The sequence below is a fragment of the Polypterus senegalus genome, chromosome 12 (genome assembly GCF_016835505.1).
Source record: "Polypterus senegalus isolate Bchr_013 chromosome 12, ASM1683550v1, whole genome shotgun sequence".
In the NCBI taxonomy this organism is placed as follows: Eukaryota; Metazoa; Chordata; class Cladistia; order Polypteriformes; family Polypteridae; genus Polypterus; species Polypterus senegalus.
This window is the reverse complement of record NC_053165.1, coordinates 65,389,279-65,410,185: the sequence shown is the minus strand read 5'-3', so window position 1 is coordinate 65,410,185 and position 20,907 is coordinate 65,389,279. Positions and strand designations below refer to the sequence as shown.

The 20,907-nt window shown below is 38.7% G+C and overlaps 1 protein-coding gene across 1 annotated transcript in view; it reads right to left on the bottom strand.

Moving 5' to 3' along the window:
• Nucleotides 1-20,907, bottom strand: part of dnah10 (dynein axonemal heavy chain 10) — a 111,680-nt gene that overhangs the window by 43,369 nt on the left and 47,404 nt on the right. Inside the window, exons 39-56 of the mRNA XM_039771329.1 lie at nucleotides 19,235-19,393; nucleotides 18,972-19,107; nucleotides 18,743-18,865; nucleotides 17,987-18,118; nucleotides 17,620-17,836; nucleotides 17,389-17,508; nucleotides 17,169-17,314; nucleotides 15,579-15,731; nucleotides 14,399-14,659; nucleotides 13,807-13,979; nucleotides 12,446-12,539; nucleotides 10,096-10,263; nucleotides 7,148-7,336; nucleotides 6,831-7,002; nucleotides 4,937-5,140; nucleotides 4,764-4,844; nucleotides 4,126-4,323; nucleotides 1,038-1,199 (exon numbers count right to left, since the gene is read on the bottom strand). Coding sequence (XP_039627263.1) covers nucleotides 1,038-1,199; nucleotides 4,126-4,323; nucleotides 4,764-4,844; nucleotides 4,937-5,140; nucleotides 6,831-7,002; nucleotides 7,148-7,336; nucleotides 10,096-10,263; nucleotides 12,446-12,539; nucleotides 13,807-13,979; nucleotides 14,399-14,659; nucleotides 15,579-15,731; nucleotides 17,169-17,314; nucleotides 17,389-17,508; nucleotides 17,620-17,836; nucleotides 17,987-18,118; nucleotides 18,743-18,865; nucleotides 18,972-19,107; nucleotides 19,235-19,393 — 2,888 coding nt within the window. The remainder of the gene's footprint in view (nucleotides 1-1,037; nucleotides 1,200-4,125; nucleotides 4,324-4,763; nucleotides 4,845-4,936; nucleotides 5,141-6,830; nucleotides 7,003-7,147; nucleotides 7,337-10,095; nucleotides 10,264-12,445; nucleotides 12,540-13,806; nucleotides 13,980-14,398; nucleotides 14,660-15,578; nucleotides 15,732-17,168; nucleotides 17,315-17,388; nucleotides 17,509-17,619; nucleotides 17,837-17,986; nucleotides 18,119-18,742; nucleotides 18,866-18,971; nucleotides 19,108-19,234; nucleotides 19,394-20,907) is intronic.

The window sequence follows — 20,907 nt, the reverse complement described above, 5'->3', positions numbered from 1 at the left end:
TTTAAATGATATGATATTGGAAAATGCAAACATGTATTTAACATATTCTAATGCTTGTTGTTTTTGACTTAAGTGCATTGATACAAAATGTAATCACTCTGTCACTGATGAAGTAATCAGTGACAGATTTTAAACGTTTCAATGTTTGAAACAGTCAAGTCTTTAAAGTGTACTGAATATTAGACCATGTTTAGATTTTCTAACTTTTTAAAAAAGTGAACGAGGCAGCACAATCACACACACACAGAGATGTTAACAGAAGAGAGCTCGGTATTCAAAAGCAGAAATCAAGAACTGGTCACAATAAAGCATATGACTAGCAAACAATAGCAAATTAAAAGGAAAATTTCATAGCCAAAAACAAATTAAAGAAAGACACCCAGACACTGGAGAAAGGCAAAAGCTTTGAGTTGAAGTGGTCCTCAAAAGGTAAGACGCAGCAGAAGCAGAATGTGGTGATGCTGGACGGGACACTGGCCTATACAACTAAATATAGGGCGGTCCAGATCTAATTATGCAATTTTCATTACCCTATAACATTAAGTTTATTACATAGAAAATCACCCGAAAAGTCACAGACCACCGAGAAGTGTGCGAACTGATGACATGAAGAATTGTCTTCATGCCAAACTGGAATCGTCCCCGCATAAATCAAAGTCATCCAGATGATCTGGATCTGCATAATTAGATCTGGACCACCCTGTAGATTGGTAGACTAACAGCATTTTTTTTCCTTTTGTGAACCACATTCACGTGACAAACCCAATCCATCTGAACCACCATCACAAGCCTGCCCAGGCTTACTTCTTGTATTTACTTAGCAATTTTAAGCTTAGAGGCATAGGAGAAAAAGGGAGTCTGACATTGGAATCACAGTACTGTTTATAACATTTTAACTCCAAGATATGGTGACCGAACAACACATGAAGCCAGTGTGAATAATAAAACAGGAGAGTTGAAACACATTTGAGGTGACTAACAAATGGAATGTCTGCCCATGAGGCACAGCATGAAGAATGAAGAAGTCAAGCACTTACCGATGGCTGTGCTAACACTTATGGTCTCTAGCAGAGCATCACAAGCTACGGTCTGTTCAGCCAAAACGACTTTCTGCTCAGCCAGCTTCAAGTTGAGCTCCTCCAACTGCACACTCGCCTCCTTCAGTTTATCCAGGCCTCCTTCCAGACGTTTGCATTGTGCTTCAAAGAAACAGGAGATTTTTAAATATTCATATTAACATTCATCCAAAAACTTTGATAACACTTTAGATTAGGTACTTTAAACAAGTGCATCCATTACTCATTTACTATTATGTGTAGAGATCAACAAACACTCCTTTGGGTCTTCATAACACTTATCAAGTGTTTATTCATGTCTGCAATGTGACCTGCTAGGAAAACTTCACTTCAGCGTGGTCTGAGGTGGCTTAGCTGGGACTCATTTATTTCTCTTGATATTACAGATTTAGCCTAGTGTAAGACCTGAGAATCCTTCACATTAACAAGTCATTCACCATCATGCCACACTGCACAGAGGTCTACAGCCTGTCTATTGATGTCTTATAACCATAATTAAGACTAAAAGAAGCCTTTGTTAAGGTCTTGCTAAGAGTAAGTCAGTAATACGATACTTTTTTACTGTATCTAAACGTAAGTGTTACCAAAACTTTATCCTGATAATGCAGCACAAGACCTCCTCTACATAAAGCTGTGATATTAGCAGTTAAACGCTGTAGGCCGATATTTTATTATGTGGAATAACATTGAAGGATCGTATCTTGTTGAAAAGCTTAATATTGTCCTTCCCCAATTGTTCTGTAGTAGGGACACAATAACAGAATTAGTTTTTGTAATGAATTTAAAGCACTTGAACTGTGTCAGGTGTCATTTGAATCAAGTTGCTCATTTCAGAGTTGTCCTGTTCACAGACTCACATTCTGGCACACAGACAGTTTATACTTTCCATATTATGTACACACACACACACAACATATGTATTATTCATAAAGAAAAGTCTACATGAGCACTTTCTGTAAAACTTAAAATGCTCCACTGCTGAGAACAGTGTTATGTTTCACTAAGATTGACAGATTTGCTTTTAAAACTGAATGTCAACAAGCTAATGTCTTGACACACAGAGGCACAGAGACATTCAATCACACTCAGAATATGGCTAAGTAATGTTCAGGGTTGCCTAAAAAGTACAAAACCTTTGAAATCAAATTTTGAACCTGTCAGAGTGTTTTCTGTAAATGCAATCTTAAGTTACGGGTAGAGAAAGAAAAATGAGCTGAATGAAGATGGAAATACAGTGTGGTATGCAAAAAAGATGTTATGGTTAACGTCACAAGATTTAAATTTAGAAGTCGTCTTGTTCTCCCTGAATGGAAAATTAAAAAAATCTCTTAAAAATTACACAAAGCAAGGAGAAAATCTACTATAAATTGAAAGGACACTCACATATCATATGTTGCAATTCTTTCTGGTTTGTTCTTTATCATCAAACATTCATGGAGTTTTATTTTTCAATGCAAGATGACAACTCCACTCAAGTTTTTTACTGATGATCTGATGACGCTTTTTAAGACAACTGCTCTTCCACAGGCCTCATCTAAATCCTCCTGTTTTAATCACACTTTCATTTTATCTTGAGGGCGCTTGTTTCCAACATAGATGCATACAACATAATATGGAAAGTATAAACAAGATGGAATTATTTCTGTCTGTGTGCCAGAATGTGAGCCTGTGAACAGGACAACTCTGAAATGAGCAACTCGATTCAAATAAAATGAATTATTGACACAGGCACGTAAATTACGTTAACATATACGTAACAATAGCAGCAGCCTGACTATTAACAAAAGGCACAGAGCAAATAACAAACGATCTGATGTGATGTTTTCTTTCATGAACGTCCTTAATGCAGACCTGCTACTCTGAGATGGGCTACTTTATTCCTGACTAATAAATGTTATGTTTCTAGAGTTGAAAGAACAAAAGCCCACACATGACCAAAGTGACTTTCATAATGTATGTGCCAGAGCCAATGAGAACATTAGGCAAACAATCAAGATGAGAAAAAATATTACTGAGAAGATTATTAAGATATATGATGAGAAAAAATAAACTGAAGTGCATTGTGCACATCAACAGAGTGGAAGGTAAAGCACAGAATGACTACGTGAGGAGCAGCAAGCAATGGGATGAAAAGTGGAAAAGGAATCTCACACCTCTAAAAACGTGCAGGACCACCAGTCAAGATAAGAAGTTTGATGAACCCAAGTATCTCCTAATTATAAAGTTTCATTCAATAAAAAATTAGATTTTCTAAAAATGAAATGGATATATATATAAAATATAGATCTTTTATATAAATATAAAAGATAAAGAGGAGATGTTTCTACAGTATTGGTTAATTTAGATGTTTTAAAATTTAATCCTATCAGAAGTCTGTTATAAACCACTTATGTTATATGGGCTGGAGACGTTGGCACAGGAGACAGAGCTGGAGGTGGCAGAGTTAAAGATGCTAAGATTTGCATTGGGTGTGATGAGGATGGACAGGATTAGAAATGAGGACATTAGAGGGTCAGCTCAAGTTGGACGGTTGGGAGACAAAGTCAGAGAGGTGAGATTGTGTTGGTTTGGACATGTGCAGAGGAGAGATGCTGGGTATATTGGGAGAAGGATGTTAAGGACAGAGCTGCCAGGGAAGAAGTTTATGGATGTGGTGAGAGAGGACATGCAGGTGATGGGTGTAACAGAACAAGATGCAGAGGACAGAGAGATATGGAAGAAGATGATCAGCTGTGGTGACCCCTAACGGGAGCAGCCGAAAGAAGAAGAAGTCCGTTATAACTGTGCAGTGTGTCAGGAGTGCTGTATCTTTCTGAATATCAGGATATGTGAGTTAGAGCTGAACTTGTGAAATAGTCCTTTAACTGTTTATCCTCCTAGGTTTGGTGGGAAGTTAACAGTAAAAGAGACTGCAATTATATTTCAGTAGCTGTTGGTGTCTCTGTTTCAAATGTAATATAAAAAAAACTATCAATGACAAGATCAAAATAAAATTCAGTACAGACAGTCCGGCAAACTAAACATACAGTATGTAAATAAAAGTTCATACCCAAGATGAAATTATCTTTTTCCTCCAGCAGCTTGCAATATGTGTTAATAAAATCTAAATAATTTTTTGGTGTCACATAGTTGCTGCGTCTCAGTTTCTGGTGAAATATTTTGCTAAATTCTCCAACTGACTCGTGGACCATGCAGACGTGACCAGTCACTGCTTCAGTGTGTTGAGATGGTATCATTGGATTCTCCCCTGTTAAGAGGGTTTCAACAATTAAAAACACACACACTGTTTACTATTTAAAGAAATGTACATAAGGTATAAAATAAAGCAAGACAAAGTGAAGTTAAAAAAACAACATACTACATACTTGTGTGGCATGTCTGCAGAGTCTACTTTACCAGCCCCACCACACAAAATGTGTGCGTAAATAAACAGAACCCTTAAGCTGCGAGAGGTTCTCAGGGCGGACAATCGAGGGGTCAGATAAACAGCAAAGAGTGAGACGACAATACAGACCAGCATTGAAATGAGACTACGTGAATCAGTTATTTTTGTAACATCCACTACAATGTAAAATGTAAAAATCATCTCGAGTCATTCACTTTTACATGGCTTGTGAATGCTTTCAAAACTGTACAGATCATTATAAACATTACACATTAAAATTGGCTATCCAGTAAACACTTTACCAAGGAAGGATTGGGCAACTGCTTGCAAAGCTTGTGGAGGCCAAGGCAGGAACCAGTCAATTCCAGTGTTATTCACCAGTCCTTAGACAGAAATAAAACATAAGCATTTACAAATAAAATATGCATATAAAAAAAAAAAAAAACAAAGAGGTACCATGCAAAAAGTTTTGTACCTGGAAAATTCCTGCACCGCGTTCTGAGGGTCTCTCCTACTGGAGACATTCCCAAGACGATGTGAAGATTGTTAGCACTCTTGTTAACAAAATACTGCCAGACACTTTCTTTGGCAGGTCCAAACCCAAGTTTTGCTGCTTCATCACGAATTTGTCCAAGAATGGATTCTTTTTCATCATCTGGGAAAAGAGCTGGGACCATACCTAAAAAAAATAGCTGGTTATACAATGTACTGAAAATCATGTTTATTAGGGGCATGGGATTCTAAGTAGAATGAGCATGAGGAGGGCAAAGGTGCTATTAAAAATAAACATTTTCATTATGTTTATTAAAATGAAGGTTCCAGAATTAACTTTGAAGAAGCACACAACGACAATTGCCCAAAGTCTTGTCACTTCAACACAAATGTATGTGGTGTACTGTAGGCACCCTGTTGCTGTTTAAATTGTCAGAGCTCTGCAGTAAGACCAGGAGATCTGAAAATAGTTAAAGGCAACCCATCATCTACCCAAAAAGAAGACTTTGTTATTTATACTCACTCTCCCTTAGCAAATACACTTAGAATCTAAAAGATCCACCAGGGAAAAAACTGAGCATGTTTAAGACTTGCAGTTTGTTATTATAAATACAAGTCACTTCAAAATATGCAAATTCCACAGAGGGGGTGACTACCCCAGGCTATCACTTGATCACATTAACACTAATGGCTGTCCACAAACATTCAGATTAACAGGAGGAGGTTAGCAGCACACGCTGATACAGCGGATTGGCACACCCACCACACAACAAACCACCTCAGGATCCCAGATTAGGACCCGAGTGCAGCCCTGCAATGGGTGACACCTCAGCACCACACAAGTTCAGATGGAGTGGAACCAGTGGGAGGTTTTTAATGGTGGCTGGAGTGCCAATTCTGCTACCAACCCCTGCAGGTTGGAGGGCCTACATGAGGGCTGGACACAGATTAACGTCATACCCAGGAGGTTAAGAGCCTTGCTCAAGGGCCCAACAGAGCAGGGTCCATGTTGAAATTTATGGGATTCACACCGGCAACCTTCCAATTACCTGTGCAGATCCCTAGCCTCAGAGCCATCACTCCACCCCATTAGACTAACGGATGTGCAAAATAAACAAGATAATCCTTATTTCATGCGTGGATGCAAAAATCACTTTAAAATAAACCACAGATCAATTAGGTTAATAAATCTGCAATTAGTACGTCAAATATTTCAACACCAGTAACAGCGCACTGCACATTAACGTACAGGGAATACACTTGACATGAGCATTCCTAGTTTTCATCCTCTGTTGATGTGCCCGCTGCTTCCTGAGCAGCTCTTCTTTCCTCCACCTTATCGGCCTGCTTCTTGTCTTCTTTCGTCGCCATCTTTTCACGTTAAAATTGATTAAGTCAGTGTTTGTGTTGCAGTTACTTAGTACATTTTCTTTCATTTTGAATTGAACTCAATCTGCCTCAAGAATGATTTAAGATATGAAGAGGTAGGGGAAGTAATGGCGAAGGTGGTAGGGGATGAGAACGGCACCCGTACACACGCGCCACACAGCAGTCCTGCTGGCCGCTGCTGGGAGTTTATATTACAATCAAATAAAATAAAAATAAAAACAGGGATAACCTTGCAGGTCAATCATCACAGTAGACATCACGTAGTATTTGTGTACCAAATTTCAGGTCAAACGGTTTGCAAGTGACAGGTGATTTAAAATTCTGGACAGACAAACGGACAGCCACAATAGCGTATTATAGAAGAAGATTTCTCTGAAGGATTCATTCACACTGGATCTGGAAAATGTATCTGACATGTAAAGCAACACCTCACTAGCGGGACCACACATAAAATTGTAAGCAGTGATTGGTTCAGCACTGTTGCGTACCCGATGTTAGCATGTTATTAATCAGCTCCAGGAATCCTTCTTCTGACACGTGAGCATCAGTAAACATGAACACCACTTTCTTGTTCTCAATTCCAAGTTTTAGGTAGAGTGTTTTGAGATCTTCACGGAAGTTGCTTTCCCCATATCCACGACTCAGTGTGATTTCAAAGACCTGTTTCCAAAAACAAGGAAGCCAACAAACATAATTAGAAGGCACACTGCAAACTTGCTTATAATAAAGCTAATAGGAAGTGGCTTTACAAAGTGTTATTATGAAATGTGAAAAATAAATAAGTAAACAGATTAATAAAACTTGCCTCACATCCTGCTGCAAAGGCTGCAAGTTTAGTTAACGATTGCTTCCCTGATCCACCGACACCTATGAGCAGAGCATGTCCTCGATTCATCCTGATAATCCTGTGAACCCGGGTCAAGTGCTCCAGGGCATCGTCAAACAAAACCAGGTTCATGCGGGATTTTGTTTCATTATACTCCTCCAAAATTTCCTGAAATTAGACATTTTATAAAGTAAATTCAAATTTTAAAAAGTAATGAAGTGTGCTGAAGAAAGAAAGGAAGCAGCCCTGCCAGAAGCACATTCAGTTGACAACCACTAAGAATCTTCCGAGAGAACCTTGACGCCCTTGTTGCCATCGAGGCTTTTATTTAATTGTAATGTGCAGCCATAGCCTTAGAGTCCCCTCAAAATAATTTGAACGTGGCTGAACGAAATGAAAGGGATTTTTAATCATTGTAATTTTCAGCTATCCACACATTTTACTAAAAATGCCCAGGCCCAGTGGATAATGCTGCTGCCTCATGGATCTGCTGTTGTGAGTTTTTCTATACGGGTTCTCCTTGCGATTTCCTCTCAAACCCCAAAGCCTGGCGTTGTAAGTAAATTCACATTTCCAAACTTGCACAGGGCAGAGGACTACATTTCAAACAAAGATTCTCCAACGCAGGTCTGCATTATCTTGCATTTCCACTACTACCTATTAGTTCTTCCACCATCAGCAGATGTAGTGTGAACCACCCCAAGAGAAAAAGCGTTCTGTTTCATTTATGTTTTAATTTCCTGGATATGCACTGCACGTCACTGAAAAATCACTTTTGGAATTGCAGGATAACATAAAATAACACTATTAAACATCCATCCATCCATTCTCCAACCCGCTACATCCTAACACAGGGTCACGGGGGTTGCTAGAGCCAATCCCAGCCAACACAGGGCACAAGACAGGAAACAAACACTGGGCAGGGTGCCAGCCCATCACAGGGTGAACAGACACACCAAGCACACACTAGGGATAATTTTAGGATCGCCAATGCACCTAACCTGCATGGCTTTGGATTGTGGGAGGAAACCCAGGCAAACATGGGGAGAACATTCAAACTCCACGCAGGGTGGACCTGAGAAGCGAACCCGAGTCTCCTAACTGCGAGGCAGCAGCGCTACCCACCTCACCACCATGCCGCCCAACTATTAAACATGCCTATTCCAAGTCAGGCTCTGCTCGGGAGCCGTGATGATCCCAGCAACACAGAGGGTAAGACAGGAAACAGCTCTGGACAGGGCAGCGGTCTACCACGAGGCCCACATACACCATGACACTCACGCAGGACAATTCAGAGTCACATATTAACCTAACACATCTTCTGGAATGTCAAAACAAAACAAAAGTATCCAGAGAAGCCCAAACCAAGAGCAAACTCCACATAGACAACCACTGGGAGAGGTTTGAACGCAGGCTCTTGGATTCATGAACAAGCTGCTTTGCCCACTCTGGCACTATGCCACCTGTTTATTTGTTTCCTTTCTTGAAATCTTCCACTGCCATCAAGTGGCACATACAGTAAAGTATCTGATCCAAAAACCGGCGTCCAAGATACAGCAATTACTAAAGTTAACCAAAAATAATTTAATTTCATAAAGAGAACAAGTTTGGTTGTCTCTGTTTGACAGCAGGCCCAATCTTTACCACATGCAACAATAAAATACAAACACAGTACTGCATTCTTAAATGCCAGAGTTGCTTCCTGGAAGGTTAGGTACCCGCACCCCATGACCCATGATAAATGCTTATTTCCATTCTCCCTCTGTCTTTCTTAACATTACCAGTGTAATGTTACCTGGTGGGCAGGAGCTTCACTTGGCAACATGAGGTAGACAAAAGAAACGACGTCTGGACAATGGCAAGCCAGACATTTCAAAACGTGAAACAATGCAATACTCGGGACAAAACTCAAAGTTCTTTAGCCATTGTGTAAATTAAGTATATTCCAGAGGCCAATAAGAAGTTGTGTTTTATGATTGGCTGGGCAGCAATGACTGCTCTTATTGGCTATGTCACACACAAGTATACAAAAGGACATCTTCAGAGCTCCTCAAGATCTGATGATACCACCCCAATTACAGAGGGGCGCTGTCAGTTACGGTCTGTTCTCTTATACCATCAGTTCCGAGGCTCACTCCCAAGAGCATCAGCGACCAAAGTTCTACTTCCTCCCATTAGCCACAACCTTTCTAGACCGGCAAAATATAAGCAGCTCAACTCAACTCACCCAGAAGTCATAGCGCAGACTGGAACCTGCCCAAAATATATCGTACACTTACCCGATGATCATGTTCGCAAACAGATTTTTACAAAAACTTAATTCTATAAGGAAGTACCCCAAAGCAAGGTAAGGTGCTGCCAATATACAGTACAGTACAATTCCCAAAGAGTTTGTATGTAAAAGTCTGTGAGAACCCGAACTACAAAGAGGACTATTTCATTTACGTTAGGTACAATGTCCAGAGGGGACTTGGTGGTCCCGTGGCCCTGCAGATTTTTTTTTTTTCTCCAGCCGTCTGGAGTTTTTTTTCTGTTTTTTCTGTCCACCCTGGCCATCGGACCTTACTCCATTTCTATGTTGTCTAATGTTGTCTTATTTTACTTTCTTATTTTGTCTTTTATTTTTCTTTTCTTCAGTATGTAAAGCACTTTCGAGCTACTTTTTGTATGAAAATGTGCTATAGAAATAAATGTTGTAACACACAGGATTCTGCTCAAATATCTCTGGTGCCAAACCTTATAGTTCTGTGTCGAGATGTTTTCACAAACAAAAAAAAAACAAAAGGAAAAGCTGGTTATTTTCAAGCAGAAGCAACTGTATGCATGGTATTGCAATATTAGGTGTTTAGGAGCCGAAAACCAAATTATCCAACATTTTAATATGAATCAGTGTGAATGTACAAAAAGTATAATCTGGTAGATTTCACCTGAAATAGAGCCTTGGACGCATCGTAATCTTGAATGTCTTCATATACTCTGGGCTCTGCCTCATTCAACGCTGTCCTGTAGTCTCCAAAAAGAATAGGATCGCGGATAGCAGACTCCAACTCCGATTTAAAGTGTTCTTCGATTAAGTTTTTAATGTGTGTCTGGACCTTGAGGTTGCAAGAGAAAAAGTCATTGTTAAAGGTCTGTGTAGGACTGTACAGAGGTATAATGCAGCAGAGGAAAACGTGTTGGGACTTGGCTGTGTTTGGACGTAAGGCCTGCACAGCTTCATGGAGGACTACAAGCCCCCTGGTGTCTATTTCAGTCACTCACTCACTAAGAAGAGTCGTTAAGGTCTTGTGAACTCCTGGTCAGCTCATTCAGCTTTGTTCTTCTTTATTATAAACATCTTAGAGAGGAGTGATGAATGGTTTGTATATTTAATAAATGTGGTATAAAACAGTTTAAGTACTGCACAGAAACAACAAAATGTAAAATGTCATTTTTAAACGATATGCTTCATTTTGGCTTGTAATGAAAAATTTCAACAGAAATGTAATGCTCTTACATTAAAACCCTAAGAACATTTTACCAAATAAACCTGCTAATTACATATCTCGTGATCAGTCAATGTTCACCAGACACCCAGACTGACAAGCTCAGGGACACTGCGAGTGACAAGCTTAGTGAGACAGGTGGTGTACTACACGACAGGACAGAGGGCAATGCTCCTGGAAACTGTCAAAAATCTGTCACCACCAACATCCCACGGTTTTCATTCTGTTTAAAACCTGACCCCTTGGGTTCTTTGCCTCACTACACCAGTGTGTGTCGTGGATCTCCAGCTTGACTGTCTACAGCAGGGGTCACCAACTCCATTCCTGGAGGGCCGGAGTGGCTGCAGGTTTTCATTCTAACCCTTTTCTTAATTAGTGACCTGGTTTTGATGCTGATTAACTTCTTCTGAATTCATTGTAATTGACTTGCTCTTGAAGACTCAGACCCCTTTAATTGTTTCTTTTTCCTTAATTAACTGCCAAACAATAATGAGATACACAATGAGCGAAACAGGACCAGCAAACTGTGACCATCATACAATATCTGAAAACAAAGAAAGATGAACGTCTCAGGAATACTGATCTTCTCAGGTCCACAAAACATTTTAGCAGTGCTGTTAGAAAAGAGAAAATCAATCATTTCAGAAATGTCTGCTAATGCACCACAAGAGCAGCAACAAGCCATAGAATTAAAGAACGGGTTTAATTAACATCAATACACAGCATCTCATGAAGCAACTGGTTGGAGTTTGAGGCCCTGACTCAGTTGGTCTTCTGTTGGCTTCACATTTCATTTCTGGTTGGGTGCCGTTTAAGGAAAGAAAGGAAACAATTCAGAGGAACGATGAAGAAATTCAGGGGAACAAATCTTTAAAAAGGTCAACTAAATTTAATTCAAAAGAAGTTCATTAGCAGCAAAAACAGGTCACTAATTACGAAAAGGGTTAGAATGAAAACCAGCAGCCACGGTGGTCCTCCAGGATTGGAGTTGAGGACCCCTGATCTACCGTCTCCACACAAGTAATTACAAAGGAGTAAGTCTATTATTGCGTTGCATTTCTGATGAAAACATAAGCACATGAAAGTCAGACATGTGAGCCTGCACAAAAAGGACACTGATCACTTTTTTAAAACAGAAGCCACACTTTAGTAAGCCTGAACATTCCTTGCTCAAATACTATAGCAGGTGGTGAGCGGAGTTCTGCAGGCAGTGCTACTCGTTATAAAGAGAGAATTTAGAGGAAATGAAGAAGTTTAACCGATTTCTAAGTTCCAACTATGTGAGCTTGTCAAGCTTATTATTTTCACTCAGATCTACAACAGAGCTCAAACCTGGGTGTAAATCCAAACACAAAAACAAAAAAAAAACAACATTAAAGGATAGTTTGGTATTTTTCAAATAAAAGAACATGACGAGTATGAATAACAATCTGTTATCACACGGATGACTCACAGATGCTAAAGGCACATTTGCTTAAATCAAAATCTTTGCTGTTTGAAAGTGGGCATATTTAGTAAGTTTGAAGGCTTTTTCTATGACGTATTGACATAATATGGCACCACTCTGAGACACAAGAACAAAGCATTTTAAACATTTCTTTAAAAACTGCCGAAGAAACAGTTATGAACTGAAAAATACCAAACTTATCCCTTAAAAGCCTCCTATAGTATCATAATATGTTCCAATAGCATGAAGGGTGTATCTTGTAATATAGAAAAAGAGGATCACCTTATGTATTTTATAAGGATTTAAAGGTAAGACACCTCATTTTATTAAAATAAAAAAGCTTACCAATGTTTTGTCAGCTTCATTAATAAGTCTATCATGAAAAACTCTGAGACATTCATTTCTCCAAACTCTCACAAACTGAGCAACAGTCAGAAATCTGCACATTAAATAAGACAAAAAGGCATTAACTAACTTTGACTTTAAAAAGATACACACATGATTATATAAAAAGTAAAAAAAAAAAAATAAAAATGTTAGCTTATTGCACCACCACCATTATTTACAGCACACCAATGACATTTAAAAAATTAAAGAGATACACCAGGATGCTGTCAAGTATAAAATCTACTAAATAGTTTCACGTAATGCTCAAGGATTAAGTTGATGAGCCTTTAACAACACATAAATTAATTCAGTTTAACTACACAATAATAATAATACTACAGAATACATGCAAAAATAATAATTTTTCCAAAAATTCTGTTTTAACGTGACTGTTATAAATCCAAGTGTTTATTTTCTAATCCATCCCTACATTTGTCCAATTTCATAACCATATGTCACATTCAGTATGCTGCTGCTGGAGTATGTGAATTTCAAATTGGAGATTAATAACGTATCTATCTATCTATCTATCTATCATATAGTGCCTTTCCTTTCTATCTATCTATTATCTAAGCAGCCCTGTGCACCGGGCACAAACCAACCCTGAAGTATGTGCCAGGCAATCAGAGGGCACTACGCCCGCAGTAAACTGCACCTTAATAAAGAAATTTTCAAACACTTTGACATAAAGAGGAATGGACTCAGACTTACTAATATCATATAAAACGTTTACACTTACTGTAGACACAAATACAACACAATACCAAAATATCGTCATAAAAGCAGTTCATTAAGAAGACAGAACCATCGGCTCAAGTGCCCAGCCTGGCAGCATCAGGCTCAAGGCAGGACTCCAAGTTAGCCGACTGTCCTCAGCTCACCCCTCCATAGCCCCAGGTACTCACAAACATGTGGAGATACCTGCACATCTGAGAGGCTGACTAACATGGAGCTAACATACTGTAGGTCTCCTTACTTAGTTCATATCCAAAAGCACACCTCCAAGCTACACAACTGTTGAAGGTGAAAACGCAATGCCAGCAGCAGACTGTTCAGCACCTCAAAATCTAACTGACATACACAAGAACATTACAAAAAGATACAAAACGCTCTCAGTCTTATAAAACAAACTAGCAAATGATATTGAGATTTGCACGTGCGAGTCAAATGCTAACTGGACATGCAGTGCAGAGCTATTAATACGGCCATTTCATTTCATCCTTAAGCATTTCCATGTTGTTCTTATATTCTATGCACAACTAGACAGACTTTCCGAGGTCCTCCACCTCTTTCATTTTTTCAGTTTATTGTATGCTCACCTCTCTGGGGTGGTTAGGATGAGTCCGTTATAAACTCTTGAAAGGTCTCTCAAGTTAAAAATGTAGTGGAATTTGGAGGGGGTGGGCGGCAGGTCGCGGATTATGTTTTTATAAAGCTCCAAGGTGCTGAAGGTAATTTTGTCACAAATGCCTTGAATGTCTTCCTCAAAAGGCTGGTGATACATTAAAAACATTTTGGTGACAAGTTAATTTATCAGGGATTATTTTCCAAAATAAAACTTAAGAATAAAATATTATCAACCTCAATATTTTAATGCTTTTCTCATTAGCATTTTTACATTACATGTTTACTGTAACTCCAGCTTCACTTTTTCCAGTGCACTTTTGGTGTCGTATCCAGTAGACAGCACTACAGTTCTATGAATCTACTGTCACACACACGTTGCATTCTTTTATTTTGTTTTAATCAATTCTTTGTGGCAGTGCTTGTTCTGAACAACATCGGCCTGGCCAAGTACTACACAACCAACAGATAACCCAGAGCAATGAAAAAAGGCATTATGTTAAACAACAAACATAAGAAATGCTTTGACAGAGGGCAGTAGTTATTTCAAGTTAAAATCTGGCCTACCCTGGTGTGTCCTTTAAGAATTGAGGAGTATATTAAGTGCAAGGATTCTTCTGCAGGGAAAGGAACATTAAATACAGTGAAAAGGGATATAAATCTGGGGTCCACTTCATTGCGACCCCCTCCTGCCTTTCCCATCGCGGCCACAAAACCCAAGTCTCGGAGAATTTTGCAATTTAACTCTTTTCCACGGTCATACATTCCGCCTTTTTCAAGAAGCAGTTTCAAGAGTGCTATAGGCTGTTGTGTGCCATATTCATCAACCTACAAAAAAAAGAAAAATATTTCATAGTATCACACAAAAGTAAAGTATACAGCCCTAGAAAGACTAAGAGAAAAACAAATCAACAGTATAATCACAGAAAATTTTGAAAGCGGTACAGTTGTCGGCTTAAAGCACTACATATTCAAGAATGGCTTGTCAGACAAACGATTACCTTGTAAAACTAAGCCCTTTCCTACTTTACAAATACTTACATAAATGAAAATGAAAAACAGCATAAAACATTTTTAAAATAAAGACACATTCTTTTGACAGTTTCTTGATTACACATCCAGAACAATTCCTCCAACTGAATGTTAACTCTTTCAGGGCTAATGTCGACTTTTGTCAAAAGGAGGAGTTGACGATGGTAATTGACTGTCAACTGTGACAAAAGCCACCATTATGCTTTAGTTGGACTCTCATTGCTAGAAGGAAAGTTAGATTCATTGGTTTGACCGAGATTTCCTGCGCTCGCGTGAGTAGCAAGGCGCAAACAATGGCAAACATGGCACTGACATAATGGCGAGAGATCAAAGCAAAAATACTCCATGGACGATGTTTTGACTATTATCATCTCTGAACTGGACTATGACTTGTCAGATTTTGATACAAGTGATTGAAAATGAATGTGAGCTGATTGGTCCCCCAGCAAGTCATTGTACTGACAATGTTCGCCAGGGAGGACTGTCACTTGACAATGACAAGAGGTAGAAAGCAGATTGCAATGCACTGCGACCGTGTCCCAGCTACGCAAAAACAGCCTGGCCACAAGCCTGCTGCACCTTCTTGGCAAACTGGCAGCCACAGCATGCAGCAACACACGTTTTATGTTGATTTCTGTGTGAAGCCATTGCTTGGAAAAAATATTCAGCTCTTAAAAAGAGTTAAGTAACGTAAATGTAGCTTGGATCAGATTACCTTGGGCATGTTAAGGTCATCCATGAACACTAAGAGCCGCTTTCCCATCGGGGGGCCATACGTATCTTTACTTCTCTTCTCCACATTGGCCTCCAAGTTTCTTTGAAGATCCATTGAAGTTGTCCGGGATGAGAAATTGATTGTTAATACCATCTAATAAAGAAAGGCAAAGGAATCCAAAATTGTTAATACACAAACTGAAAAACACAGCAACTCCTAAGAAAAACTGAGAAAACTACTTAGACCTTTAATCTAACGCCATGAATACGACACCAAGCCAATATGGCGCTGTTCAGCATTATTTAGTCACTTCTTATCTTTACAGTATAGTTTAAAGCTGCTCTGTTTAAAACAGTACTATTAGAAAAACATACTGTTTTAAAAGAAAAGCATAAACTAAAGTGTTTTTTAACCAACTAACTCATGCATTTCCTCATACCAAAAAAAAAAAAATCTTTCAAACCGTTCAAGAAGCATACTGCAGCTTCACTCTAATTAATCCGTTCTGAATTATAACACCGAGTGTTCACCTTAAGCTGCCCGGTCCTTTTAATGACGAGCTTAATGAAAGAAGAAAGATAATGGCCTTGCCTCATTGTCTTGTCCTTTTAGAGAGAAATACATGAAATTTCACTTTGAAGACTATTTTCCTCCTGGCCCTCAGTCTTAATGTATTGGCAGCAATAGACAGCAGCAGTTTGGAAATAAAAATGAAATCAGGAGACGATCATGATGATATAAACTAGCAAGCTTTAAACCAGGAGATCAAGAATCAAGTAAACAGAGCCCCGAACATGAAACAATAATCATAGTCAAGTCAAAACACACAAACCAAGGCAAAATGTGTGTTCAAACGTTGTAGTCAAAGGGTTAACCAGAAATCAATTTCAGATTCAAAGAAAACAACAACAGTAGGACAACCTGGAAGTGCACAAGGTAGACCTTTACAGAAGTCCACGTGACCGTCATCATCAAGTCCTTCTGTGAGAACCCTAACTACAAACAGGACTGTTTCATTGTTGTTAGGTAGAATGCCCAGAGGGGGCTGGGGGGGTCTCCTGGCCTAAGGACCCCTGCAGATTTTAGATTTTTTCTCCAGCTGTCTGGAGTTTTTTTTTTCTGTCCTCCCTGGCCATCGGACTTTACTTTTATTTTATGTTAATTAGAGTTTAATTCTTATTTATTTTGTCTTTTTTCTCTTTCTTCATCATGTAAAGCACTTTAAGCTACATCATTTGTATGAAAATGTTGTATAGAAATAAATATTGTTGTTGTTTACACTGTCATGATAACGACATCACACTCCTGTATGTCCTACCAAGCAACCAGTAGCAAAAATAGACGCAGAGATCTTCAAAATGGCAGCACATATGCAAAAACAAGACGGCGTTACAGGAGAATGCAAATGTAATTTTTAACATAAGAATCGGGGTTGACAACTGGGATCCTTGGCCTCCAAAATACACAAAAAGATTTAAGAACTTCATTAAAATAAGTTAGATTGTAACACTTAATTAGATTCTGCCTTTTGTTTGTACTACGGACAATAAAACAGTACTAATTAATACAAAAATAAGAAGAACAACATACAGTGTTGTCAGGACTGAGCTTCTTCAAGAAGTTCTGAGTTGTGGCAGTTTTGGATGTACCAGAGTCTCCAACTAGAATAACTGGTCTCTTGATTTTGACCATTTGTTCTAACAACCAATTGGTGCGAGTCGTGTCAATAGTGGGCACTAAAAGAAAAAAATAAATGATTAGAATTCATAAAATATGTGCCCAAAAAAATATAAAAAAAGATAACACTTACCAAGAATGTCAATAAAGCTGACCTCTGGGTTGTGAACATATGTAGCCACTAATTTACTCCACGGCACCCACTTTTTGAGTTCACCATCAAAGTGAAAATCGTATAGTGAAGGCAGTTGCCCTAAAATTGCAAACAACTAAATGAACCCGCCTAATATCTACTCCCAAACCAGAAGAACACTAGAGATAATCCAGAGTATAAGGAGAACACATTGCAGCAGATTAGCCTTACCAGGAAGTTCTCCGGGCCCAGCAAGAGTTTTTGCATCATAGACAGTTGACATAGATGCCAGCCTCTTGATGCACTCATCAAATTTCACTTTTCCTTGTTCCAGTAGAGTACCACCCAATGAACAATACAGAGCTTCCAGGAAATAGCACTCTAGGACGTCTGGTTCAATCTCATCATTTTCCAGTAGGGCATCAAGCATCATACTCAGCTGCACCACCTTTTACAACAAAATAGACATTAAAACTTGTCCATTTATGTCTTTAAAGGTGACAACAAATTCAACAATTATTACATTTGAGATTATGTTATGATGTTTACTTAAGTTTAAAATCAAATCAGCAACTCATAATTTACACTGTACACTTACCATATTCAAATCAGTTTGGGGAACTATCGTCTTTAGCTTTTCTCCCTGCCTGCCATCCACAATCCCTTCCACGATCATTGCCACTGTATCGGGGACGTACTTGTCAAACAGTCGATTTAGCTCCGTTTTATCCTGAAGTTTCAATAAATAGAAAAATGACAGTGTTGCCCTTTAAAAAAACAACTGCAAATATCAGAATCAGAAATGCGTGTGTCGGGTGCAGGCAAGTGTTAAAACAGCCACCGCCTGTGCAATAATCCGCCCAATTACCAGTTCTATATGAGAACCAAGGGACATCTAACAGGTTTTTAGTTCAGATTATAGCATTAAAAAAGGAAAATTTGTTTTAAAATTTTTAGTATATGATATAACAATCAATGTGATAAAGCACCTAATTTAATATGCTATAAATATCGGCGGGATCATAGCTTTCCTTGAGATTGCTGTCTTCCTTCTATAGCTGGGTTAAGAGACACACTACTACATTTTACGGTTTTCTTTACAGTTACGTTGTTCCCTTCAGATATATACATCATCACCTATGTAGTTCCAAATAAACAATATTGCGAGAACATAAAAACCTAACACTGCCTCGGCTATTAAGAGTGTTACTCTAATGTTTACTCTTAAATGGAATGCCACCAAAGACCCTAATTCACCATTTTGGTGAATTTTCCATCAACTGTAGCACACAAACTCCAATAACGTTTTGAAAGACAAACGCACAGGCGCCTTATTCATCCTTCCATCGTTTACCTTTTCAGGTTTTTTGCGTGCCCATTTCTGCCAATAAGGTTTATATCCCAAGTTTTTTGGATCCACGTAGACCATTCCACAACGTGAGACTGTGGCAGGAGATGCATACTGAAGATCACCGACCTATATTGAATAAGATGCTAAATTACTATCATTTATTAGACTCATAGCTACTGTATATTACTACAAAGTACTCAACAGTACTAATAAATGAAACAAATAGTTTCACCTCAAATAGTAAAGCACAGTGTGTCTGCAGGCGGATTCGTTCTCCATTAGCAAGTGTCAGCAGTTTGTTATCATCCATTACCGAATTCATATTTTCAACCCACAGTGCATCAACATCGCCATCAAATAAAATATACCTATAAGAAATCACAAACAAAGCAGTGAAAGGATAACAAATTTGTCCCACAAGACAAACGGAATTTCAATTAATTTTACTTAACAATTATTTAATTGCAAGTGCAGATGCTAAACACTTCTGCTTACCGCCTTTCCATCTTATCAGTTGGCTTATTGATGTCTCTGAATATATTAGACAGGATTCCATCAGTCCAGTCTCGTGTGGTTGGATCCAGAATGCCATATAACTCGATGACGCTCATCGCTTTTGGATTAAGTGTGTACAGCTTTGTCACCAAACCAAGCCTACAGAACACAAGGTGCAATTCACTTAAAAACATTAAACTGCATGCCTCTCATCTACAACACTAACACCAAACTTGCTGTTAATTATTTGCTTTACTCTTGACATTTTGACGCCGGTCCTGATAGGACTAGCACTGTTCCTGTTTCCTCCATTACAATTCATTATAGTTTTCTTGGGAGAGCTTTCAATGCTTTATTCACCTAATAGAATTAGTTCAGGAATCACAACTTAATATTCCACTCTACAGTCAACACAACAAGCCACCGAGCCCACATTCCGAGTTCAGTAATTTATTCAAACTAGAAACCTACAGTATTTAGCTATGTACACAAAAACTACATTAAAGAAAAAAAAAAAAAAAATCACATAGCATTAGAATTTGTTTAATTTAGGATGTGTGACCTGCAGGGCTTGTCTTCAAGCTCCAAAATCCCAGACACACCTAGTAGAACGCAGTCCCAGGCTTTCACAAATACCTTTCCCAGGTGTTTTCAGTCAGTCCAGCACAGTACAATCTAACACAATAAGCTCTGACCTCCTCCAGTCCTCCTCGGCAAGCCTTGGCCACCTCTTGCCAACTCCAACTCCCTGAGTGTGGCAGACTGGCTCCTTTTCTGCACTGCACTATACCCTGGAGCAGCTATAAAATAGAGCAGGGTCGCTAACTCCGGTCCCAGAGGAGCACCGTGGCTGCAGATTTTCATTCTAACCCTTTTCTTAATGAGATAGCTCATGTTTTTTGCTGCTAAATAACTTGTTTTGAATTCATTTTAATTGACTTGCTCTTGAAGATCCCTTAATTGTTTCTTTTCCTTAATTAGCAGCCAAACAATAATGAGATACAAAATGAGCCAAAACAACTGGTGTCCATCACACAATATCTATTACTGTATAATAAAAAAAATCTTGGGTCAAGATGTGATCTTTTCGGAGAGACATTTTGACTAGAATTTACAACCTTTGGAAGCAAGACCCGTGAGACGGTGACTTTTGCACGTCACGCCCTACTTACAAACAATTTTAAATAAGATCACTGACATCTAACCTCTCAATTGTTAGAATGCTTTTGGCAGACACACTTCATGTGCTCCCAGCTCTTGTAAAATTGTATAAGTTCTACATGACATGTCAACAACTAAGCGAAGGAGAAAGAACAGCATGACGAAAAGAGACACAAAAGCGTTGGAGAGGAAAGAATGCACAAAAGAACAAAAATAATCTAAGTGCAAATTCAGAAAATAAGGAAAGTAATAATCAGCCCGGACCAAGTGGAATTGAAAACCTCAGAGGTCCAATCGGGGTCAGAAATAAAAGACTTCATAAAGACGTTCATAAACGATGGGGCGATACACATGCAGAGCAGGTTAAAGAACATGAAAGTAGAAATATTCAAAGGATGTATCGTAATGTTATTCCGTAATTTATGTATGAGGGATGGGCTATGCAATGGGACAAGATTAGTTGTACTGGAAATCAGTATAACAATTCTAACATTTAAAATTTTAACAGGCGA